The sequence below is a fragment of the Rhododendron vialii genome, chromosome 11a (genome assembly GCF_030253575.1).
Source record: "Rhododendron vialii isolate Sample 1 chromosome 11a, ASM3025357v1".
NCBI lineage: Eukaryota > Viridiplantae > Streptophyta > Magnoliopsida > Ericales > Ericaceae > Rhododendron > Rhododendron vialii.
Window position 1 is genome coordinate 23,980,460 of NC_080567.1, and position 26,979 is coordinate 24,007,438.

General features: G+C 39.4%; 2 protein-coding genes and 1 long non-coding RNA gene across 6 annotated transcripts; all 3 read right to left on the reverse strand.

Moving 5' to 3' along the window:
- Positions 1 to 1,269: 1,269 nt before the first annotated feature.
- LOC131306600 (alcohol dehydrogenase 3-like) lies at positions 1,270 to 22,505 on the reverse strand. 4 transcript variants are annotated; one of them, XM_058332941.1, is made up of 10 exons: positions 5,688 to 5,798; positions 4,548 to 4,684; positions 4,357 to 4,403; positions 3,820 to 4,145; positions 3,407 to 3,489; positions 3,231 to 3,306; positions 2,842 to 2,903; positions 2,663 to 2,758; positions 1,697 to 1,858; positions 1,270 to 1,613 (listed from the first exon to the last, which is right to left on the reverse strand). In XM_058332941.1, the coding sequence occupies exons 1-10, from the start codon at positions 5,722 to 5,724 to the stop codon at positions 1,497 to 1,499; spliced, it is 1,143 nt and encodes a 380-aa protein (XP_058188924.1). In that variant the 5' UTR covers positions 5,725 to 5,798; the 3' UTR covers positions 1,270 to 1,496. The 4 variants fall into 4 exon arrangements, with proteins under 4 accessions (XP_058188924.1, XP_058188923.1, XP_058188922.1 ...); XM_058332940.1 differs by lacking the exons at positions 1,270 to 1,613; positions 1,697 to 1,858 and adding exons at positions 1,865 to 2,152; positions 22,481 to 22,505 and having other exon boundaries at positions 2,619 to 2,758; positions 5,688 to 5,716; XM_058332939.1 differs by lacking the exons at positions 1,270 to 1,613; positions 1,697 to 1,858 and adding an exon at positions 1,865 to 2,152 and having other exon boundaries at positions 2,619 to 2,758.
- On the reverse strand, positions 10,784 to 14,559 carry LOC131306606 (uncharacterized). The gene is made up of 2 exons (XR_009193938.1): positions 14,332 to 14,559; positions 10,784 to 11,133 (listed from the first exon to the last, which is right to left on the reverse strand). It is a non-coding gene; the product is annotated as an uncharacterized LOC131306606 (long non-coding RNA).
- A 570-nt stretch (positions 22,506 to 23,075) lies between the features above and the next one.
- Positions 23,076 to 24,272, reverse strand: LOC131307021 (F-box protein At5g07610-like). The gene has a single exon (XM_058333449.1). The coding sequence runs from the start codon at positions 24,270 to 24,272 to the stop codon at positions 23,076 to 23,078; it is 1,197 nt and encodes a 398-aa protein (XP_058189432.1).
- Between the last annotated feature and the right edge of the window lie 2,707 nt (positions 24,273 to 26,979).

A 26,979-nucleotide genomic window follows, 5' to 3' on the forward strand; every position in this document is an offset into this window, starting at 1 on the left:
TTAGTGGGTCATCCATGCACGACTAAGATTTGGATAATTCCTCTTAGTTTTCAGGATTTTTTTATTTTTTTTGGAAAGTAGTTTTCAGAATTTCTCTTTCCCTTAGATGTGGTCTCATTTCTTGAATCCCAGTAATGGAACAACCAATGTATTGGATATATGTGTTTTTGTGTAGAATCCAGTGGCTTCGCTCCAATGCATGGGAGTTCCATTGACATGTAAAAAAAATGTGGTCAAACTTGCCTAACCGCGATCGGTAACGAAGGTGTAAGACTGACTTAGGGCATTTTCTCAGTTGCAGATAGTATTTTCTTTGGGTTACATTGCTATAACTAGGATTATATCTTTGGTTCCCTTCGATACGAAGTTTTCAATGGTAATTTGAAGCCCATCTCCCTCCCTCCCTCTCTCTCACACACAAGCACGCTGCTGCTTTAAAAGGGCACTCTCAATGGTGGTTGGGGGGAGAGGATTTCTTTTACCCAATTTTCTCAATTACTATGTTAGAGCATCCACATTGTAATAAGCAAATTGGTATGGATAAGCAAATTTAGCAACAATGCTAAAAAAACACCTCACATTGTAATAAGCAAAGTTACAAGTCTTTTAGCAAATAATCAAATTTCACCCATTCCATAACCAAATTTAATAACTGTTACCAATAACCAAAACTCAATAATCAAACCCAATAACCAAATTCAAAACTAAAAAACTAAAAAACACTCCATATTAGAATCGTCTCATCGAGAAAAATAATTTGGTGTGGTCGGGTGCGTGATTAAAACTGGTTTGTAATTGGACAAAGGTGCATTGCGTATTGTGGGGATTTTTTTATAGGGATGCAAAAATAACCAATGTGGAGGTAAAATTTGTTAAGTTTGATTATGAACTAAATGGATAATCAAATGCTGACGTGACACATTTTGATTATTCCCATTGCGGATGCTCTTACATTGCATGCTCATTTATTTGAGCTAAGCCTCGAGATTCTATGGTTGTCCATTCATCAGAACAAAGGTACAGTGAAAAATGAACATAAATGACCCTGGCCATAGTCAGTTTTTCATGCCGTCTTATCTTCTCCCCATAGTTTGTTGTTGGATAGTTGAATATAATATGTTCCACAAATAGGCAAAGATGCACGCAACCTTATCCCCATCTGGAATGACAGTTTTTGTGATTCGAAGCGCCATCAGGGATGCCTATGGAAAGCTTTGCTTTGGACTAAACCGTCATTCTATATTTGCACAAACAGAGAATCAGAAGCCAGACCATAAAACAGATTCATAGCATTCTCTTCTATTAACCAAAATTTGGACAAACATTGGAATTAAAGGAAGCATATGAACACCTAGAAGACATAAAAACCCAGACATAGGCTTACAAAGAGTAATTTAAACCTATATGCATGAACGGACTGGACAACAGTCTTTTTATTATCATTCCAGAGAAGGTGAAAAACTCCGTTGCATCAGATACCATGGATTCCCTTCATTCTAATGCTCCATGCGGATAATGCATCGAATGCTTTCGCCTTTGAGCATGTAATCAAAAGCCTTGTTGATCTCTGAGAGAGGGACCTGATGAGTGATGAACTTCTCTAGTTCAAGTTCCTGCATATGTTACAAGAAATTCAGGAACAGTAGATCACGGATACTAGATATCCTTGAAGTGAAGTCGGAATTTGGAAATTCACCTTGTTCATGTATTTTTCTACGAGTGCAGGAATGTCTGACCGGGGTTTGTAGTTTCCGAAGAAGGTGCCCTTTAGAGTCCTTTCATTTAGGAAATTCATAGGGTGTGTTTTGAATACGGCATCTTTGGAGGGGACTCCCACTAGAACAGCTACACCCCAGCCCTGTTATGGTAAGTTTGTAATTTATCAGCTCTACTCTAACATTGATGATAAGATGAAAATAGGTGTTCACAAAGTCTATATGTAAATGTATACAAATATGCAAAGTTGTATTCGTTCGATGAGTGAACCGCGAAATCCACAGGAAACCAAACTTCTAACAGTTCACAAACAAACTTGAAGCAGTTGTGAAGGGATGATGAACTGAAGTGGTTATTTGGGGACAATTTTGGCATCGAAAGTAACGTTACAAGCCTCCGACAAGGGGGAGAACACCAAACGGGTCCTTCCCTGTATCTATGATGCACCGACACGGACACCGAAACCGACACCGACACCGGGACAATGGAATTCTAAAAAAATGGGGACACGGATATGGCGGGGGACACGCCACGTGTATATTTATTTATTTATTTATATTAAATAAATAAATAATTATAGTTTAACACCCAGAAATTTAAAAAAAATTATAATTTGGCCCCAAATTTTTTTAAAAAAAATTCCAGTTTAACCCCCAATTTTTTCAAAAATTACAGTTTGTCCCCCAAAATTTAAAAAAAAATTACAGTTTGACCCCTGCTGTGTCCCCATCGGTGTCCCCGTCGTGTCCCCAGCGGTGTCCCGCCTTGTCCCCCTCAAAATTTAATATTAAAATATGGGACACGTCCCGTACGTATCTCTGAGGTGTCCCGCCGTGTCCCCGTGTCCTGACACTGCGATTCTTCGACCTCTAGAGGTGTCGGTGCTTCATCGCCCTGTATACATTATTGGTGCAGATAATTGAAGATTCAAGGTTGGGAAACTTACATCGTGGACACATTCGAATGCTGAAATCATACAATCAGTGTGTCCAGTACATTCGATGCTTCTGTCGACTCCTCCCTGAGTCATCTCGATGATGACCTGAAGAGGGAGCCAAGAACAATAAGAAACTTGACGAAAGTACTAAATAATGGAAGGGAATGGTTAAAAAAGAAGGAAAATACCTCTTGAACTGGTTTGGTATAGTCTTTGGGGTTCACAAACTCCGTCACACCAAACTGCTTTGCTGTTATACAAAGAACAGCCATATTAGAAACCAAGGTCAATAAATCACAATAATTGTGGGCTATACTCTCCTATGATGCATTTATCCAGTCCTGTTTCTCATCATCAATCAAGAAATGCTCCTAGGATTGAGGTAAATGCAGCCTAAGTTGCAAAGCTAGTTACATGTTCCAAATAAAATTTACTTTTGGGAGAGTTACGTAAACTAATTGGGATCATCACATATGGAGTAGATCATAATGGAATCAAGGTAAACGGCAGTGATTCAAGACAGCAAAGTGTTTCAAGTAAAGCAAATATAAGTCAAACTGTTAATAGGATCACCAACCAAGCTGAATTTTGTCTGGATGCAAATCCACACCAATAATCCTCGAAGCACCGGAAACTCTGGCTCCTTCTGCCGCCTAATTAAACGAAATTACCGTAATTACATATCTGATAGATTGTGATAACAGACTCCAAGTAACTATATGGCACTTAGAGAAAGCACTTAAAGAAACTCACCGCTAGGCCTACTGCTCCCAATCCGAAAACTGCCACCGTTGAGCCCTTCGTTGGTTTTGCAACATTAACGGTTGCACCAAAGCCTATCCAAACAAAAACCCAACAAATAAATTGATTATTCAGCAAAAGCACCAGGCAAAAATTTGTGCAGATCCTCATTTATTTTGATTTTCTTCGTATTGGGAAAGACAGAAAACTTGTTTGGCAACAGGTATTTGCTACTGTTTATGCTTAAGTTTCTTGAAAACAGCCCACTTTTAAGCAACATCAGAATGGCTGGTTTCCATAATTTCTTCCGTAAACCAATGTGAACAACAATGACTAGTAGTTTCGAAACTCCCACTCGAACAATGAAAAACTTAAACATCACCAAACAGATTTCCTTCTCGAATTAGACTATCATTTTCTGGTACCTGTTGAGATTCCACAGCTTAGAATGCAGACTTTGTCAAGAGGAGCAAGTGGGTTGATCTTGACAACACAACCAACGTGGACCACCGTATACTCGCTGAAGGTGGATGTCCCAACAAAATGGTAAATGGGTTTGCCATTGATAGAGAATCTTGATTTCCCATCATGGATCATTACTCCCCTATCTGTGTTAATCCTCAGAAGTTCACACATGTTGCTCACTTCGGACTTACAGTGAGCACATTCTTTGCATTCTCCAGTGAATACTGGAAGCACATGGTCTCCTGGTGCAAGCTCCGTTACTCCTTCTCCAACACTCTCCACAATCCTATAGGGAAAAAAATCATGATCAGCGAAACTGTTCCTTTTAGACATGACAGGATCTTCCAATCCTTTGTCATGTGCAAGTTTGATGAAAAATGGAAACAAGGAGCTCCAACCCTTTCACCAAGTTGCACCAAATCGAGGTATAATCCAATTCCCAGTGTCCTAAGTTTACGGTAATGTTTAGACTTTCTTGTAAAGAAAAATCCACTCACCCTCCTGCCTCATGTCCGAAGATTCGAGGAAATAGAGGATTCTGACCCTGCAACATATAATTAAACAGATTTGGGTGTCACAAGGGAGCATGAATCATTAAAATATATATAGGTAGATTGAAGGAAACATCACGGAACAAGTCAAGAGATTATGATTCCGGGAAATTAATATGAAGTGAACATTTTTTTACCTTGGCATCCCAGAAGAAAACATCAGTGTGGCAGAGAGAGGTGAAGAGGATCTTCATACGAACCTCCATCTCCTGCGGTGGCGCCACCTCCACGTCTTCGATCACCAGTGGCTTCCCTGCTTCCCATGCCACAGCAGCTGGAACCCACAATGAAGAAGGCATTATGAGCCAACCCATTTCCACAAAACCCACATGAAAAAGAAGCACAAATAGTACATTGCCAGAGGGGGGGGGGGGGGGGGGCGGGGTGGTGGGGAAAGAAGCACAAGTAGTAAATCAGAAAAGACAAAGGCTCCAAAGAACGTATTAATAGTCTTCAAATCTCAATGATCCCCCTCGAATCTACCCTAAATCACATCCCAATGTTCTCAATTCAGACATGAATGCAACTTCATTTAATAGCTCATATTGACAAAACCCTGTACATGATTCATAAAAGTTAAGAGAATGAAATCAAAGGGATGAAAGAAAAAACCAATAATACGCGAAGGATCAAATTAAGGGATGATACACATAAGGCATGAATGCATGATTATTAGCCAATTGATTTTCCATAAAACCTACATGCAAGAGAACCAGAAATCGCCAAGAGGCCTTGAGCCCAACGGCATCAGGTGAGCACTTAGGCGCTAGGAGAAAGGAAACTCCTCTTCCAAGGTGCTAATCTAATTAATCCTGGTTTGGTGTGTTTTTTTGGTATCGGAGGAATAGCCCTACAGCTAGGCCACTAAATGGACCCGATTGCACAACCCAAACCTCCGGAGAGCTAGTACGGCCACACCAGTCACAGCCTCCCACTTACTTCAGGTACTCACCTAGTGCCTAGCAGGTGGGAAATCCAACCCCAAATCTTGAGCAGTGCTCCCAAAGCCTAGGCATCCACCGGAAGTTGATAGATGATAAGGTAGGTTTGGAAATCCACCTAGTTTTGATATCCATGCCCCTCCTTTTCTTTTTTTTCTTTCTCTCAACGTGCTTTTGTCCAGTTTTCTATAAAATTGTCCATTGCCGATAAATCAGCGCCAGATTAACAAACCCATCTGTGATTAACCAGTAAAAGAAGAGAACCAAATACTAATATGCGAAAAGATGAAAGATCAATGGGACAATGAACATCACAGACACGTATATTTTACAAACCTTTGCAACGTATGACTTGACCAACAGTGCTCGGCATCTCTTCCCGTCCTCCTTAATTTCCACTAGAAAACTGAAAACAGTAACTATCAGGTATGTTTACAACCGGATCAAAAAAAAAAAGGTATGTTTACAACAGTATGGAGTTGTGGGAGTGAGATATATATGGTAGTGGAAGTTCTCTTGAGGGGGATATTTAAACTGTGAATTGAAGAAAGAAGAAGAAGAAGAGGAAGAAGATATTTATTATTTTAGTTGCTGATCCAAAAAAAGAAGATATTATCGTAAAGAACAGTAAAGTAATACTAGTAATTGGAGTAGTTAGAAAGCAGCAAGAGATTTTTAGATACCGATGGGGTGGCAGCTGGAAGCAAGACGTGGTAGCCTTGGCCCAATAATAGCTTACCAACTGTTCCATGAGTCAGATGATTGATTTTTAGAATTTTGCCTCGCCAACAGACAACCCATGAAACACAAACGTTTAAATCCTCTCTCCTCACGTGAGAAGTACATGTAAAAATTATTTCATAGTCCCGGAGTACCACGTGGTATGTTCTACGCGATGTTCCCGACCAGTAAATTATAGCTATCCATACTAAGTAGGTCAACCTTTGTTCCCTCAACCACCCAACAAGAGAGGATACTATGTGTCACTTGTAAAATTTTTCGCTACGTGATTGGTTGGGAGCACAACGCGGGCATGCCACAAGATAGTCCAGGACTATTGACCTCCGCCCAAAGAATGTAGAATAAAAGGTAAAATGTGCATGAATATCCGAAATAAGTATATGAATATTTGGGAAAATGCATTAAAATTCGAGAGATATACATTAATATCTAAACTTATTTTGAATTATTAACATATTACTATATTATTCTCCCACTAACGGATGGAAGTTAACAAGATGGTTGAATAAAGGAAAATTTTAAAATCAGCTTAATGGACTGATAATAATGAGTGTGTGAATGTGTATTAGAGGGTGTAGAAGTGCACAGAAATATGTATTTTCCTTATCTTCTAGTGTGTTTATCGTCAGTATAGTGGGTTGACAATAACAAGACCGTTGAATAAATTACTCCACATTTATGCTCTCTCTTCTTTTCGGTTTTCAAGACCCACTTTTTCTCTCTCTCATCTTTCCAAGACCAGTTTTCTCCTTGAACGTTATTCTCTCTCAGCTCTCCCATCTTCTCTGTCAACAAATTGCAAACCGAATAACTTCTCTACATCTCAAATGTCAAGAAGCAGAGATTTTAGCCAAGATAAAACGTTACAGAAGAGAGGGAAAAAAAAAGACAGAGGAACTGTTGACGATGGAAACAAAGAAAACAGAGGAACTTATACTTTAACGCTGCCTGGAGCAAATTGCTCTTAAAGCTCCATGGATACTTCATGGAGTTCTTGTTTATTAATATAGGCTAATTTAGGTTGTGTATTTGGCAAACCAATGCCGGGTTTCGGGGAATATTAGCTCCGAATCCTTTTTTTTTTTTTTGAAGAACAGAGCATGTTTCTTCTGCCTCCATATTCAGGGGTCAATCTAAACTCTAACGCAAAGGATGAAAAGAGATGGTGATAGCGGAAAACCTTGGCGAATACCTCGTTTCAGTTGGAAAAATTCCCCTTTCTCGCCATTCACCACACCGGAAAATGATACCGTTTCTACACAACTCATCACCCATGTAACCCAGTTTTGATAAAAACCGAATTTTGTGAGCACCGCCTGAATGTATCTCCACTCAACTCTGTCATATGCCTTTGCCATATCCAATTTAAGCGCGAACCAGCCCTTAATCCCACGCCTTCTAGGTTTCACCATGTGCATTATCTCATGAGATGCTAAGGAAGGCACTTTGATTTTCCGAAATTACTGAGGGCATGATACCTCGGAGTCCATTGGCAAGAATCTTATTAATGAGCTTATGAACGATATTGCACAAGCTTATATGTCTGACATGTGAGGGTTTAGTTGGACAACTAATTTTGGAGATTAGTGTAAATGTGGATTGTTTACTCTGCCTATTCGATGACAAACAAATTCGGTGGAAGAGATTACCGGCGGCTACGCTCTTCCTAATCGACGGCCAACAGTTCGACGGTAGACGATGTCTTTTATTCTGGTTGAGATGCTGCGTGAAGCTCTGTTCTCTGAGCTCTGTTTTTCCGGAACCCACAAGTATGTAAAACCCAAATTTTTTTGGATTACGATTGTGGAGAACCAAATTGATCTTCTTAAAATCTTCCTAAAAGGGTTTCGACCCTTCGTATGGCAGATAAAATTAGTACAAAACCTGAAATTTAACTTTAATTTCATTTCGGTGGCAAAAATTCGACCGAAACTGCCGGGCTCCAAAACAAACTGAATCGTACGATTCTAACGATTCACTGATTCTTGAATCGATTCTGTCTACGATTCTCCCCCATTTGCGATATTTTGTATGGGTTCAAATCGATGATACTCTGAATCGTGAATCGTACGATTTCGACAACTATATATAAAATAACTTCTAGAATTTATTAATCAAGTTTTTGTGGCTTAAATAAGCGATATAAGATAGAGTTTATCATATCAAATAAACTATGGTTATGTAGGATAAATGTTGTAATTATAAAACCGCTCCGTCCCTGCCAATGCAGATGAAGATAGCAAAGATACAACACGAAAACACAATCTGTAACCAAATCGTTGAAAGTATCAAGACTTGTAATTGTAAAAATCATTGCAAAGATCACAAAAGGAAGTTAATCATAAGCTCCAGCACTTGGGACATTTCTCAAAGAGGGTAGCTTTCAACAAATGGAAAAACACGAGCATAAACGGGGACATTACTCAAACCGTCACAAAGTACATTCCAAGTCTTTTTCTGCAAATTAAATGAGATAATCTTACCCGGGATAGCCAAGATGAGCGCAAAGTCATCTTCCTTCTCTCCCTCAACAACATCCATCACTGTAAATATATACTGCTTTTTACTTCCCATCTCAGGGAATTCAGATATCAAGTTCTTGAGATCAACATGAAACTTGACATTCCAACGGCAGCAGTTCTTGTCCATCTTGCGGATTTTGAATCTCACAATTGAACACAAATGACTTTGAATCAGAAACAAACGGCAAACGGCGACCACGGCCACATTCTTCAAAATACCTAGTCTTGTCTGGAGAGAGAATCTTACTATTTTCCGGGTACGGAATCCCAATCATCTTCTCTGTCTCAAAGTCAAATCTACACATATTATATTGGTCACATAGCCGATACAGAGCTCCATTCCAAAACACACCTTTTGTTTTAGGTCTGCCTATCTGTCCATTTGGCAGAAATATCTTCTTCCAACACACAGTCTCCGATGAATAGATATCGATTTCCCAATAGAGAGAATAGATATGACTAAGCAATACAACTTTGTAGTGAGGCGATTTCGATGGATCGAAAGCCAAGCAAGCGGAACTGTAAAAATTTCCACCGGGGTAAGCAAGTAGATGGAATTTTCTGTGTGGTCGGGTTACAAACAATGTATTTCGCTTTGACATGATAGTCAAAAATCGTGTACTGAGTGTTCTTGATCAAAAGTAAACCGTTGCACGAGTGTGGAATCGTGAAATCTCCTATAAGACGACTTAGGAAAGAGAGAGAGGGAACGGTAGAGCGGGAAACTGATTCGAGTATTCCCTGGTAGTAGAAATATAAGGATGATACCAAGGGTCTAGGGTTTAGGCGGGAGTGGGTGGAGGCAAATCGGGAGTCGGAGATGAGAGAGAACCAGTGTTTGGACACAGACTTGAATCAGATTATGGATTTGGCTGGTAGACGAAGAAGGATTTGTGTGAGGAGGTTGACATTGTTGGCTATTAGTTCAGCCGCCAGCGAGGTTTGCGGCGTCAGAGTACCGTAGGCAATCGGCTTTTTTTTTTTTGCGCGAACATGTTTTCATCATCATCATGGTGGTGCCCTTTGGTGTAGAGGAAAAAAGTGCTCGAGAGGGCAACTTTTTATAGATGAAGGAAAATAATCAAAGTACACTTTGCCCCCTCGCGCTTTAGGTGTCGTGGGGATCGCCAACCTAACTTTTTCACTTGACCACATGATCCCCATATGGTTTCTCGATTTAACCGCACAAATGACTCCGTTTATATAGAAAATAAAAAAACGAAGAGGTCCGTAATTCTAGTAGTCGCAAACGGTTTCCCTACTAAGCCAACAACTTCCTTAGTTCTAACCAAGTCGTTTACTTTTTTTAAAAGTACTCCCTCTGTCCCAATTATTTGTCTTAGTTCTAATCTAACTGGATAAAAAAATTAATTATATTTTTAAATTGGTAATGAATTTTATATCCAATATGGATCTTGTTTGATAGATCTCGATTTGTTTTATAATACAATGTTTTCAAAATCACCTAAAATATTATAAATTACAAGATATAATCAATTGAAAAGTGGCACGAACTTCCAAAAGTAACAATTAAATTGGGACGAAGATAGTACAAATTTTGGGATGAATATGAATCATAGTTCCGAATTCGGTAGAGGACAACTTATAGTATTCTTTCATTTATTCCAATTGATATGTCCGTGTCCGAAGGCACAACTCAAACGATCAGCACATGCAAATAAATTATGAACTCGCGTAGCAATATATCAACCCATGGCTAATGAATCCAAATATGCGGAAAACAACAACCCGAGCATGTTCAATGACCTATTTAACTTGAATCTACAAATAAAGAACAATCAATTTTTCAATCCCTAACAATTGTGCCTGTGCGCCCCATCCGCCTTTTCCAAGTCCCACAGGATAGTGTAGATTAGGATTAACAAATGACAAAAAAAAAATTCCGATTGTGCTCATGCCTAAAGGCACGATGCAACACGTTCTCAACAAATGAGACCATGCCGAAGGCACTTATTAAAAAGCATTAACTTGATATAAAAGTTTCTTGCACCATCAATAACAAAATTGCCTACTCTCAATCAAAAATATTACTTAAGGAATCAAAACTGTTTCGAAGCTGCAATTCAACTCATAAACATTTATAAAGTCAATCAAAAGTGTTTTCCATATCACTAAAGGTTATTGAATTTAGTACATAGTGGGGGCCTATGTCACGTCCTCGATTTTTAACATAAATAAATAATCTATTTCATTAAATGATCTTCGCATAGTATAGATAATACCCAAAAGAGAGAGTTCCAAATGATCATTTACAAACCAAATTCCCAAGTTTAAAGATTTACAATATTGGCACTACGGCCCAAATTCCACAGCTAGTTAAAAGAGTAAATTTAGAGGTTACATAATATCTGAAATTAAAAGACTTCAAATAAATTTACAATTTCCTTCCTTCAAGAGATCGAGCAAAAGATGATTGAACCACTTCCCAATGACGGTTTTCAAAGACATGAAATCAAATTCGCATGCCATGCACTCCACGTCAAATCCTTGAGATGCACCTGAAAATGATAGGCTGAGCTACACTAGCCCAGTAGAAACTTCTATACTCAAGCTATATGTAAATGCGATGAAACATGCGAAGGGAATGAATGGTTTTCAATACGAACAAAGATACAAATGGTACCACTATGAACCAACAGACAACGACTATGGAATTTAATACGTCTTATGGATATCCCTAGCCATTCGTACGACAACTAGGAGTAGCTTCAAGCACAAATCAATCTAATCAACCCAATACAGTTTCTCAAATCATTTTAAGACTCCTCATTGATTGCCACTATTAACTTTCCCATCTCTTACCATTTATCAACAAGCTTCTTTTATAAAAAGAAAATATTTCCTTTTGATTGCCAAAATAACTTTGAGAAGACTCTTGACCTTCACGAATCAAGCTCCGTTGATTCGCTTGAATACCGGAATCCGTTGATTTGTGCCCAAATACCGGAACCGTTGATTCGTTAATTAGGAATACCGGAGGATTTTTCATAAAAGTCCTTTTTCCAAAACCAAATTCCTTTCTTTTCAAAAACTTTGATAAAATCGATCATTCATTCATTTGTTCAACCGTTACCATCTCAAGCAATAAACAACTCAAACAACAACACAAACTTCTATTACCAATCATAACTTCCTTCATCATGCGAGACATTCAACTGTATTACCACTCCTTGCGTTACAGTGAATTCTTTCCACCTGGGTTTCCGCATTACCACACCTTGCGTTGCGGGCCCTCTAGAGTCTCCGCATTACCTCACCTTGCGTTGCATGACCCTCAATTCAAATTCATAATTCACATAAACATATAAGCATTAATAAACCGAATACAAGATGACAACACTTTTCAAGGTCATAGTCTTTCATTCATCGTCATTCAGTGCGTTATAAACTCACAAACATGTCATTTTATACATCATTAAATACCTTAAGTCCGCGTCATTCCTCTACGTCTATCACAACACCCCACGTCATGCATCGAACCCACTAATGACTTTACAACGCACCACTCATAGGGTTCTACACTAAAAATCCCATAGAACGAGCACCCAAAGGAACTTTGTAAGACTAACACGATGAATAGGTGATACACACCTAAAATTGCTTGATCGTGGTGCTTAAGTCCGTTAGTTAGAAGTGCTTTTAGCTATTATTGTCGTTTTTAGTCAATATTGCTCGTAAGGTAGTTTGTTTAGTGTTTCAGGCAAAACGCCCTTAAAAGGCGTATTTTGAGTGCAAAGTCAACCCCCAAGTTAATTCAAGAATCATCGCTCAGTGGAACTTGTGCCAAAGTGACCAAAGAACGAAGACGAGGAGCATCGGGCAAGCCAACGGTCGTCGGGTGTCAAGATTAGGAGGCTGGCTTGAAGAACCAGAGATAAGCATTCCGTATCGATACTGATTTAAGGCGTATCGATACGCGTTTGTTACCTTTCCAAGCAGAGCTTCCCGTATCGATACGGCCATAATCTGTATCGATACGGGATTGTTACGGGAGATTGGCCTTTTCAGCTTAACGATGTAGTATCGATACTTTGCTTATTCTGTATCGATACGGAGAGCCTTCGGCCAGATATTTTGCTACTTTTTGAGCTTTCCATTTATGGAATACTTGCCTTTTATGGTATGTTTTTAGATATTTGAGGAGAGAGAAACCCATTGTGTATAAATAGGGGTCTCCTCTCTCCCTTTTGTATGTAGGTATTTATTAGCTTTTATTTTTCTTCCATTAATGGTCTTTTAAGCTTTTCAAGTTAATTTCTTAAGAACTCAAGTAAGTAATTCTCGTTTGTTAATTTATCGTTTATTAAAGTTGTTCCTACGGACTAGATCTTTTATAATATCAAGTTTGTTTTCGTTTTCATCGGTTAAAAGTCATGTCTCGTTTTTATGCTTTCTTTCATGCTTTAGCTATGTGTGAGTAGTTGATAGGCCAAGTCTCGGGGTAATCTTTCCCGAGTACTTAGGTGGTTATTTGGTTCTCAAACCTTCGGGCTTAAAATCTTGGTTTTCGAAATTTCATTAACCTAGCCTTTTTGGTCTAAGCGAGGCGTGTTAACTCCTTGGTATGAAGTTTAGTCAACCGGTCTTGGCAATCGACATATTGAGGGCTCGTGGCCCCCTACGTGTTAGATACATTAGCAAAAATAGGTTGATTTAATTCCGGTTAATCACATCTTTTGATAAACGTAGTCATTAAAGCTAAATTCTCCGGGCGTGAGCACGCGGTCGTGACTCCCGCCTGAGTTATAATTGAGAACCGGTAACGGCTTAAGTCAAGGGTTAGACGATCCCTAGACTTGCCTCCTTTAAGTTAATTAGGCGTTTTCCTAGTCTTTTGCCTTGGCAATTTTCATCGTTTCAAAGCAAAACCAAGTTGGCCGTCTTAAACGCCACAATCCACCTTATAAAACCTACAATCCGATTAAGCTACATTCGAATTCTCTGTGGGTACGATCCCGGACTTCCGGATATTATGCTACCGACGACCTAGCCCTACGCTTGGGGTATTCAACCTTATATTTGAAGGCGAGGTTTGAAGGCGAAGCAATAGGGAAGTTACGGATTACTCTATTGTCGCTCAGACTATTCGATAGGCCCTCATCAACCAACCATGCGCCCTACGATTTACTTTTGGCCTACGATGTTCAATGATGACTCTATAGTATGTTTCTCAATTTACCAATCATCACATCATGTTATAACGCTTAACAAATCTATATCGTTCGTTAATAAATGCCACAAAATCTACTTCAATCGACAAAGAGCATAAATAATGCTCGAGTATCCTAATCATTCAATTCTCCACTTTTCTAAGTTATGACGAGAGCCCAAGGAGGTCGATTGGTCAACAAATCTTTCGAGGTACGAACAATCAAGTTTAGAAGCGATTCAAAGTGTTTAGAGAGTGCTAAAAGTGATTCGGGGTTCAAATGAGCATGAGAAGAGCAAGACGTGTCAAAACTGCCCAGAAAACAGGGGAGGTATCAATACCCCAAAATGAGGTATCAATACCTGGACGGCTGCTGTCCAGAAAAGGCTGGGGTATCAATACCCTGTTTTGGGGTATCAATACCCCGGAACTTTCAGCGAATTTTTCAGACTTCGAAAGACAAAATTCCAACAACAACAACAAATCATGGCACGATCTAAGCACACAATCAACTCATAAACACATAGAGAGAGTAAGAAATCCCTACCTCAAGGGTTTTGAGCAAAACCCAACTCTTTGACCAAGTCAACCGAAGCCCACGTTGTCCGATCGTAATTTTTCTTGGATATTCGGAAAGACCACGCTCCGTAGAACAACTTTAATTCCTGGACTTTGTCCGGAATCATACTCAATGGAGGTGGAATTGATGAGAGAAGATGAGGGAGAGGAGAGAGAGGTATGGCCGGCTAGAGAGAGAGAGAGGAGACGTGAGGGAGAGAGAAAAAAGGAGATGAAATAATCTCCTACATACACACACCCCTATTTATACTCCCATATCCTTTAATCACACACTCTCTCTCTCAAGTTACAATTCTATCATTTAAGACCCAAATCAAATAAACCCACAAATTTCTCATTATTCGGTATTCTAGCATTTATAAAACCATTAAACCATTTTTGGAAAATACGGGTCTCTACAGCCTACCCACTGAAATTCGATGCTACCATAATTGATGCAACACTTAACAACTGTCAACAAAAAAGATAGAAGGTAGCCAACAGTATAAAAAGAAGAAGATGATGATATAATGACTCCGGATGGCCAACAGTATGACCTCCATATTGTATCTCAACGTTGGTGCAACAGGATTAAATAGGATCATTTGACTTTTGTTTAAAAAAAATTGTTTAGAAACACAAGAAAACACTACCATCACCTCCTTCCCGCTACCATAGAAAGTAAAAAATAGTTTTTCAAAAATAATTAGAAACTATAGCCGAAATTGAAAATAAGTAAAGAGCTATGGAAACAATGTTATAGAATTTTACAAAATGAATGTAAACTCGCATTTCTCTTAGATTTTATATTTGCTTTAACATGATCAAGTACACAGCAAATGGACACGAAATGAATGTAAACTCGCATTTCATCGAGTCATCGGCTTGTCCCATCATTGAAAATATTAAAATCTAATGGACATATACGTGTTCCCGACGTGCTGCATGTCTTCGGAGTGTCTGATACGAATACGGCGATCTTTAGAAGTGTTGGTGCTTCATAGAGTTTCGCCAAACCAAATTAGTTACCTATATCATCAGTAAATCTGGTAACTTCCCATAACATGATCATTAACATGATCTAAAATTACTCGATTGCAGCAATTGTTCCTAGATTGATGGACAAAGAAACCTAAAAAAAAAAAAAAACAAACAATCGCACAAATTTGGGCATGTCCAAGTGCCGAATGATCCCTGGCAAAATTAGAGATCTCACACCATAATTTTCTAGTACACAAATTTGGGAATGTCCTAGATCCACTGCACTACAACTTCTTAAAACCTTTTTCGTAGAAATAAAACTCTTTTTTCTACAGGGGTATATTTTTAATTAACCACAACTTTCGTTTTATATAAGCTCGGTGTCATCACAAAAGAATTAGCCTATACAGGGTATTTTGAGTTTCTAACTCTACAAAAGTAGGAAACAAAAAATAAGGAAAACTATGGCAGCAAACATTTGAAAAGCTGGGGGACTTGGGCCACTATAAATCAATTTTATCAATTAGCTTTATGCGATTAACCCTGGCATATATCAATTTCAAGTAATTTTCCTGTTTGGGTACAACCTCATGGTTGATTTCTCCCAGCAACCATAGTTACTAAATCTTGCCTATGGTACCATCTCAACAATAAACCTCGACAAAAAAGAAATCAAATCAAAGCTTTATATTTCCCTCTTAGGAATTGTGTATAGTCATCAAAATTTAATTGGAAAGAATAATGAAGATGGTCTACTATTGAAGTCATATGTGACCATTTCAAATCCAAAATTCCAAAAAAAAAGAAAAAAGGAAGTAAACTAACAAAATCAGAGTTTAGATAAACAAAAAGAATCTCTCTAGCTATATGTCTGATGAGGGTTTTTACTCGTTGCCACCACAAAATTGCTTTAAGAAATCAATAGTTGCAATAGGTCTTGTGAGTTTGTCTGCTTAAAATAAGCCATACTTCGCTGTCTTTCTGCATTTGAAACATGTGTTCAACGTTCATAACAATGATCAAATCAAAAGGGAAAACAGAAAAGAACTCTTGCTAGCTAGTAAACAAATAAACCAAAATGTAGACACTTGTACTCACAAAATAATTAGGTTTTCTGGTTCGGATGAGACCTATAGCGAGAGATCTTACTGATTGAAGTACTACAGGGATGTTTGGCCTGTCAAAGGAAACAAAAAGAAAAAAAAATTGGTTAAGGGAACAAATTGAGAAAAATATAGCTGCTTGTAATATTTGTTTGCAACCTAGAACGGACTTTTCTCCATGGCCAGTGAATAACCATAAAATCAAGCTCATGAGATGAAATGGCAATGGGGTATTTTAGTTCCTTACTTCATACCATTATGTTGGAAATGAAATGCCAACATAGGTCTAATATCAAACATCTAGTGTGCATATGATTTTTTTTTTTTTTTTTTTACAACGTGTGCATAGGATGGTAAGCATAAATAAGGAAAAATCTTGCAATTTCATCCAATAAACAAAAACCTAAAACCGGGCACCGTTCAACACGAAAGCAAAATATTACCTGTGAACTTGTTAGCACCATTCAACACAAACTCCAATAAGATTAAAGACTACAAAAGAAATTAACTGAAAACAAAATTCATTAATACAACAGCAGCCGTCCTTGTCCACCTCAAGGATTTTGAAAGATGTGATCTTTCTCTTGAAAAACATTGCAGCTAACTAACTATATAGGATTGCAAAGCCACATCATGTGTTTCCTATGTAATGGACGTTGAACTCTACTCAACTTATTTTCTTGTGCAAACAGGTAGAGAGGAACAATCGAATGGATTGCTTTCACTTGTTACGAGTGGTGTGGTGAGGTTTCTAGCCCCGATGAAGGCATTCTCAAAGTTGTGGAAGGGTGGCAAAAGGACAAAACACACAATCCAGATGTGCCAGTTGTTACTCATAAAAGAGGTGTGACACCTTTCGTTTTCGTTCCATTTGAAGAGCGCACCTAACGGACAAGAGTCCATATAACCCACTCACAATATCCATAGGAATCGTTGTCACTATACAAATGGCGATGAGTTAGATGAAAATTTTTCACCCAAGGGATCGACATGTTGGGGGCCATTCCCATGGAAATTTTCCAACACTTCTTGTCGTACCGTGTTGCTTCATAATGTTAAGCAGAAATGAGAAGCAAGATAAAAACTTTGTTAGTAGCTTTTTTGCTCGACAGATTCTCCTTTTTCCTTCTCTCTTTCTTCTTACCCACACGGCCGCATTTCCCAAAATGCCTAGTCTTGTCTGGAGAGAGAATTCTACTACCACTTTCTGCGTACGGAATCCCAACCATCTTCTCTGTCTCAACGTCAAATCTCAAGAGATTGTTGTGGTCACATAGCCAATAGATTGCTCCATTCCAAAACGCCGGCGATGCTTCCGGCTGAGTACAGTCGGTGACGGATGAAGATTTCCTGGTCATGGTGACTTGGTGAAGAGGAGTGAGAGCTTGGGAAGGATATTCAGGAGCAAGTGGTGTGGAACTAAGAGAAACTAGAAAAGCTCGAGAGGGTAATTTGGGTTTGCCACGTGATATGAAACGAAACACTAACTTTGATAAGGTACATGAAAGTGTTTTATGTAAAGGAACATGAAAGAGAAATGAACAATTCTGTTGGTCCAAAAGCAACCCAAGAGGAGAGTAAATTGGGTTTCTCATTGACTTTTATCAAATTAAAAAACTAAATGCAAGATAAAAAAACATAACAACGCTGCAACACAATTGAGTCAACTCAACCAATAAATACACCAACAAGCTTAACAGATGGAGTCAGCTCAAAACCAGAAAACTCAGTAGATACGAAAAACTAATTAGCAGATTTTAGGGAATATATGGACGAATTCAACTAATTAAGTAAGCTAGTTTATCCTAAGCCAAATTCAGAGATATATCAGTTTGCTCAAGTAATATAGATATGCAAGACTGAAATCAAAAGAGTAAAGGAAAGAGAAATCAAACGCAATGATTTACAGTGGTTCGGTCCGCAACTTCACGGCGTAGTCCACTCCCCAAGTGTCCAACTTGGGATTTGCTAATACTATCTCCAATAGTTAAAATCTTCTAGCTTTGCGAGTGCTAGACAACTTTTACAACGAGCAATTATCCCCAAATCGCTTTGACTAATTTTGACTTCAGTGCTAGTCACACCTAACCCAACTAATTTTGACTCCGATACAAGTAACATCAAACCCTCAAGTGATTTTCTCTCTAAAACCACTCACAAAAGGATAAAACTCTCACAAGAGAGTATGAATAAGGGTGTACAATCCTTTTTACAAATATGGCTCAAGAACAACACTCAAACTAGTGTAATAAAATATTCCAGAGAAAGCTTTAGAGATGATTAATAGATATTCAAGATGTAGCTCACTGCCGTTTTTTCTTCAAGAGTTGTCAAGTTCTCCGCTTGTTCTTCTCTTCCTATATTCTTCAATCCCCAATTGAACGTTGAATGATTCTCTCCTAGCCGTTGCATAAAATCAGTCCTTGCCTTCTAGCACAGGATTTTCTCTTTCCTTTTCGAAGCCCATCTGGCCGTTAGAAAAGATGGAGAGATTTTCCTTAATCTCTTTCCTTCTTCAATTTCCTTGACTATCGGAGATAGAAATTGTGAAGCCCTTTCCTTTTGTATCTTCAACTGACTCATTGAAATCTTCTTTGATTCTTCAACGTACTTCTATACTTTCCTTTCCTTCTATTGCCTCTTTCTTGTACAGAAACGTACAAACCTAGGATATGGAAATAATTTTTTTTTTTTTTTTTAAATGTCAATTTCATTTCGTAACAAGCCCGAAGGCAATACAAACTCCATTAAAGATACAAGAATGAACCAAAACTATCAAGACTTTGACACAGTAGTAGAGAATCCCAAGGGACGAAATGTCTAGATTAGGAACCAATCTAGGTCCAAGTAGTAGAGAATCCCAAGGGACCACAGCTCAAACTTGAGAAAGCGCAAATGAAATCTGGACACCGAAAACTCCCAGCTATAGTACCCCAAACGCGGCTGAAGTTGCCGGCACAACCCAGATGCGAAAGGAGGCCCTAATAGCAGCTAAAAACTTCGGCCAAACATCCAAACCCTAACTAAGAGAGATTATTCACCCACCACCAACACCCACCGGATCTAGAAACTAGACCGGTACAGACCGGGCAGGGGAGACCCGCCGATAGAAAAACCAGGCCAAAACAGCCGACAGAGAGGAAAATAAAAAGAAAACCTAAAACCCATCCTCACCTTTATTAACTAACTCACGTCCGCCGAATTTGATGACACGATCCCAGGTGATTCTCGACTAAACTCTAAACCGCACCCGATGATTCTGATAACCTTGAAAAAAAGAGAGCAGGGAATATCTCAAAAAATCCTCCAAACTTTCAGCTCAATGTCTAATTAACACTCAAGTGTTAGACACATAACCTACCTATTGAGGCGTTATTCAATTAGTCCATTGCTTTCTAAATTCGTCAAATTGATGACGGATTATAGGGAAGTGAAACAACTCCGTTATAAATCTTGTTAGATAGTGATATTGCTTATAGTGAAGGAAAACACGGTATCACTCCCCTTTTCATAAATTTTTTGTCTTTATTGTCTATGAAACTTCTAAATGCTAACCCATCAACACCTCGAGTCCTACGCCTCAGCCTCATAAGGAATAAACAGTCTCGTATAGCGCATTTGTTGTTTAAAAACATTGCCATGCAATTCTTAGTTTGTACTATATGGGTGATGCCTCCACAGACGGATGATCTGATGCTTGAATCTATGGGATTGTGCTCACCCCATGTCAACTATCTCCTCGTCAATGAAATGGTATATTACACCATATTTGAGCCTTCAATCTTGTTCAATAATTTATCTTACTTTTGTATAAGTTGTTCTCTCTCTTAGTTGACAAAGCTACCTGGATGATCATTTGAGTGGCTTCTAATGCACTTACGCCGAATTCATGCCGGGAAACACAAAAATTGTGTTTTTCGACATTGCTTTCATCATGTTTTCCGCCTTGTACATTTGATCCCTATGATAACGTACCAAAACTCTGTTGTAATTTGTAATGTATAAACTGCTCATTCTGGAATGAATAAATTGCTTGTTTGGAAAAAGACTAAGGCCCAGAAACGTATAGGTATTCGAAAATGTATCAGTTCATCTGATCAAACAAGAAAAGCGTAGAAGAGAGAAGCAGGATTCCTTCCTCTAGAAATTCATAACATGGGTAAATTGAGCAGCAGATGCTTGTCCCTTTTTTCGAACAACAAAAAAAGGATTTATTAATCTTAATTTGAACATGGTATCACAAATACTAAAAGGATCACGAGCAACGGCATCACTACGAAGACATAGCATCCCAACAAAGTTTGGCACCCTAACTCTTGAAAATCATAAGCCAAACCCGGACCCTGGAAGAAAAAATGAGCAAATGGTTGGCAAGTAGACAACCTAAAGATAAGAAAGTAAATACAACACATTAAGTCCCACAACAAGACTAGGAAATTGCAGCAGAAATACATATGCACCACTCCACAGTCCACACCATGTCTTAAATCCAAACTCTCCATAAATTACTGACACTAACATCCTTCCACCCTCACCCATACACACCACCAACTCACCAACCCAACCTAAGACAGCACCACCATTGAGTACACACACACACACCCCGATCCACCCACCCAATCAAGTGATTTAAACAGCCCTCACCCTGCAAACCCTAACAATCAATATAAACAACCACACCCTCATTCACATGAGGAGGGTAAGTTTCTTGCCACATGCTGATAAGTTTCTTGCCAGATTAGTAAGATTTCTCTACAAGTCTACCCTTCGGTGTTTAGTGTCGACCTGATCACGTTTTGATTACAATTTGAGGTAAGCCGAGCGTGCTTCTATTTCTGAAAAACACCTTGGAAGTCAACGTGATAGACACTTCTTCTTTTACCATGTTGCTTCATATTGTTAGCAGGGACCTATGTAGCACGGACACGGAACACGGACCGGTCACAACACGACACCGATACCCCGACACGCAAATTTTCAAAAAATGGGGGACATGACACGTTGGGGGACACGTTATATATATAATTAAAAAAAATATTCAAATAATTGAATAAGATAAAAGTTTAATAATATTATAACGAGATAGCCCTAAATCTGATCACAGAGAGAGAAAGAAAGAGAGAACACATTCAAACAAAGAGAGTGTCCCTATAGTGTCCCCCGAAGTGTACACTTTGATCCCTTATAATTGCATTTTTACCCCCAAAGTGTTATGAAAGTGTCTGTAAAGTGTCGAGAGAGTGTAGGACCCCAAATATTGGATAAAAAAATAGGACACTCCGGGAGAAGTGTCAGACACGTGTCCGGAGAGTGTTCGGGAGTGTCGGTGTCCGAGAAGTGTCCGACACCGGTACGTGAGCTCTGACTAAGTGCCCGTGCTACATAGGCAGGAACGAGAAGTAAGAAAAACTTTGGTGGCAGTTTTTCGACAGATTTTCACTAATAACAAAAGTCTATTTTCGTTTTCCTTTCTATTTCCCACTCACTCATCCTCGGTGTTCAGTCATGGAGTCATGGCGAACATGATGACATCGTAAATAATTGGAATTGGATGAAGCATTATGAGTGCACAAGAGGTTCTCCACGGAACTGTTTTCTGAAAATGAAACAATACAACACTAACTGTGGATGCCGATAGCATCATGATAAGAAAGATATAGAATGCAACAAAACACCTGTCTGTAACCAAAATGGTTCAAGGTATCAACACTAATTCATAAAGTTAAACAAAAAGAACATATGCTCACTAGCATCCCAACAAAGTTGGCAACCTATCTCTCGAAATTCATAAGCCAAACCCGGACCCTGGAAGAAGAAAAAAAAAGAGCAACAACCTAAAGAGAAAGAAAATACAACAAATTAAGTCCCACAAACAGCACCTTAGCTGTGAGGCCACTACCCCATGCACAGAATCACCTCATTAACCGTAGAAGCAACAACAGTGGTCAGGCGAAGTTTGATCCAAGACTGAATTTGGACTGAAAATTTGGCAAAAACACACAAAGAAATTGCAGCAGAAATACATGTTTCACCACTCCACAGTCCACAGCGTACCACGCCATCTCTTAATTCCACACTCCCCATAAATCAAGTTTCTTGCCAGATTAGTAGTAAGATTTCTCTACCCTTTTGTGTCGACCTGATCACATCTTTTAATCTCAATTTGCGGCAAGCGTGCTTCTATTTCTTAGAAACACCTTGGAAATCAACGAGATAGACGCTTCTTCTTTTACCATGTTGCTTCATACTGTTAGCAGGAATGAGAAGCAAGAGAAACTTCGGTGGCAGTTTTTTGACAGATTTTCGGTAATACTGTAATAAAAGTCTATTTTCTTTTTTCCTTGTTATTTCCTACTCGCTCATCCTCGGTGGTCAGTCATGGAGTCATGGTGAACTTCACGACATCGTAACTAATTGGAATTTGATGATGCATTATGAGTGCACAAGAGGTTCTCCGCGAAACTGTTTTCTGAAAATGAAACAATACAACGCTAACTGTGGATGACTATAGCCACATGATAAGAAAGTTATGCAACAAAACACAGTCTGTAACCAAAATGTTCAAGGTGTCAACACTAACTGTAATAAGCTGAAGATTCAAGGAAACGTTGAACAAAAGGAAGACGTGCTCCAGCACCTGGGACATTTCTCAAACGGGGGATAGGCTTTCAGCAAACGGAAAAACACAATTACGACCATCGCATGGGATTTGAAGAGGATCCCAAAAGTCATCCTCTTTCGAATGTTGTTCCGATTCCCAAAGCACATTCCAAGTCTTTTTCTGCAAATTATACGAAACAATGTTGTCTGGAACAGCCAAGAGGAGCGCCAAGTCATCTTCCTTCTCTCCCTCGACGACACACATCACCGCAGAGTAATAAAAATTGCCTGCTATATCAGGGAACGCAGATATATAAGGGAACGCAGATAGCAAGGGCCTGAGATCGACTCGAAACTTGACGTTCCAACGGCACTGGTCCTTGTCCATCTCAAGGATTTCAAATTCCACAGAATTAACCCGAGGACTCTGAATCAGAAACAAACGGCCACCATGGCCGCATTCTCCAAAATACCTAGTCTTGTCTATAGGGAGAATTCTACTACTACTTTCCGCGTAAGGAATCCCAATCATCTTCTCCGTCTCAACATCGAATCTCAGCAGATTATATTGGTCACATAGCCAGTAGACAGCTCCATTCCAAAACGCACCATCTCTATAACATCTCTCCAGTAGAAATATCTTGTTCCAACACGCAGTCTCCGATGAGAAGATATCGATTTCCAAAGAGGGAGTAGAGGCTGGTCGAGGCAATACAACTTTGTAGTGAGGCGATTTTGATGGATCGAAAGCCAAGCAACCTGATGTGTAATAACCTCCACCGGGGTGAGTAAGTAGACGGAATTTCTGTGTGGTCGGATTACAAACGATGTAACGATCGTCAGCAAATTGAGGTCTTTCGACCAACAGTAGACCGCTGCACGAGTGAATGATCACAAAATAACCTGGAAGACATCGACCTAGGAAGGAGAGAAAGGGAAAGGCAAGGCTGCCGTTGAGGGAAACGGAGTCGAGATTATCAATGTAGTAGAAATAAAGGGATGAGATCGGGGGGTTAGGGTTCGGGTGGGAGTGGGAGTGGGCGGAGGCGAATCGGGAGTCGGAGAGGAGAGAGAGCCAGGGTTTCGACACGGACTTGAATCGGATTAGGGTTTTGGCCGCCGGGATACGGAGGAGGATTTGTGTGAGGAGGTCGACGTTGCTGGCTACGAGTTCAGCCGCCGGTGAGGTTTCCGGCGGAGTAAGGTCGGCGATCAGCTTTGTTTTTTCACGGGATGATGATTTCATTGTGCAGAGGAGTGAGTGATTCAAGGGGAAGGAGAAAGTGGAAAATGGCTCGAGAGAGGAAAATAATCGGTTAAATACTGAAGAAAGAAAATGAGAAAAGTACACTTTACCCCCTCTTTCTTTAGGCATCGTGCGGATTGCCTCCCTGAAATTTTAACTTGATCACATGATCCCCCTTATGATTTCTGGATTGAACCGCAGAACTGCAGAAGTGACTCCGTTTGGCAGAATAAAAAAACGAATGGTCCATAATAAAAGAGTCCTTCTAGGAAAACCGATGCGTTGGAGCCCGATTTTGTACTGTCCGCCCTAGGGGATCCACTCTAGGCCTTTTACGGATGTTCTGAGCCGTTCAATAATTTTTTTAAATAAAAAACCAAATGGGCATGTGAGAAAGTAGCTCCATTCGATATGTTTAGATGTTCGATCCAATCTTCTCATTTTTTGAAAAATCAAAAAAAATGAGAAGATTAGATCGAGCACAAAAACAAATCGAATGGAGTCGATTTGTATAGGGTTCTCTCGGTTTTTTATTTTAAAATTATTGAATGACTCGGATCATCCGTACGAGATCCAGAGTGGATCCCGCAAGGCGATTGGTGCAAAATCGGGCTCCAATCCGTCGATGTCCCTAGATTTTTTGACAATAAAAGCCACAATAGGACCAGTTGCTAACGGTTTACCTAAAACTAATAACTTCCTTGGTTCTAATCACGCGTATGCATTTTTAGAAGAGTACGAATTCTGGGAAGAATCAAAGTTCCGTACTTAATTGAGGACAACTTAGCATATATTCTTTCGTTCATTACGATTGACATGCACTTCGATAAAAGAACAATAGTAGGAAGCTTACAGAAAAGATGTATCTTTCTCTTGAAAAACATTGAGTACAGGCAACTTGCTGCTACCTAGGATTGCAAAGCCCACTTCTGTGGTTCCTATGTAATGGGCGTTGAACTCTTTTAACTCATTTTCTTGTGCAAATAGATTGAGAGGCACAATATATGGGTGGGACAAACAATCGAATGGATTTGCTTTCAATTGTCACGAGTGTTTTGAATGATGGTGAGGTTTCCAGCCCTTATGAAGACGTTCTTGGAGTTGTGGAAGGGTGGCAAGAGAACGAAACACATAACACAGATGTGCCAACGATTTCTCACAAAAGGGGTCTCACACTTTTCGTCTTCATCAATCCATTTCAAGAGGTACATGTTATTTCTGATATTGACTTTGCTAACTCATACATTGTGCAAAAGTCTGTTTTGTTTCTTGAAAATCGGGGTTTATTTTATCGGCAAAAGAAAACATTTTATTAAAAAAATGTTGGTAGAGGTGTACCAACCAAAAGTTGGATATACATCAAATTGGGACAAAGCCCAAAATCCGGCAAAAAAAAAAATAAATCAGAGATGAGCCCACACGCTAGTTGGCAGGATTCAACTAGTTACTTTCATGAATAGAAATTTATACTATTGAATCTAGTCATCAAACTTAAAAGAATTTAAATTTGGTGTTCAACCAAATACATGGAACGAGTCGAATGACAAATTATGCTTCTCTTGGTCTAAAACAAAAGTGAAAGAAAACTAGTTTGCATTGATATGGTGGTATCCTATTGTCTTAAATCTTATGTAGATGCAGCGGGTAGGGTCGGCCAAGTACAAACAACGAGTTTTAGAGTGTGGAGCTCGGTTTGATTACTACATGGGTCTAGAATTCAAGCTCGAGCTCAGCTCTATTACGAAACAAATCGAGCCGAGCTGATCCTTAACTTAACGAGTCAAGCCTCGAGCTTTTGTGAGCAACGCGGCTCGTCTACAACCGTAGGTCAGGTTAAAGACCCGTGGTTTTTGGCGTGGGTCAGTTTTGGCGAATTTTTTGCTCACAACTATTTTCGATAGGCTCAAGATTTTTCAAAAGTATTAAAAGCACTAAAGGGAAGAAGTATTACCGTGGAAGGAATATCTTTTTTCAGAGGTAAATGTGAGAAGTTGTATTCAACTGTGAGGCGAAAAGCCTACACAATGGAGAGGAATCCTATGGGGGCAAATATGCGTCCAGAGACTGAATAAACCATTAAAGAGGGCAATCAAAGTACAGTACGTGCAACCCTATTTCAAACTCGCTTGGCGAGATCAAGTTCGCAGAAAATAAAACTAATACCAAACACATGACCAAGGACTTAGATCCTCACCTCACCTCTCTCTCTCCACACATCTTTCACACATTTTCTTCCCAAGCTGATAGGACATTAATGAAATCAACGAACGGTTCAGATCAAGCCACCAATTCTGCTTTCAAATTTCATTGTTGGGCGACGTCGTTTTTGCTCTTTTCTACGATTATCTTTGTTGGACCTGAGATAGACCCAAAAGCACGATGTATGCGTTATCTATGCGCCAATTGTTGTACCAATAGCAGCTCTCACAAAGTTTGGTAGGGTGTACTTTAGCATTGATAAAGTGTGGTTTCCAATTGTCTTCTATCTTACAAATGTAATTATAGCGGGTTGGGTTGGCCAAGTGTAAACAAGCCGAGCTTATGCAAATGAGCTGAGCTTTAGAGCATTCAGCTCGGCTCGTTTACTACACGGGTTTAAAAACTCAAGCTCGAGCTCGACTCAATTACGGAACAAGTCGAGTCGAGTCTTGCCTGAACAAGTCAAGCCTCGAGCTCTTGTGAGCAGCTCGACCCGTTTGCAACCCTA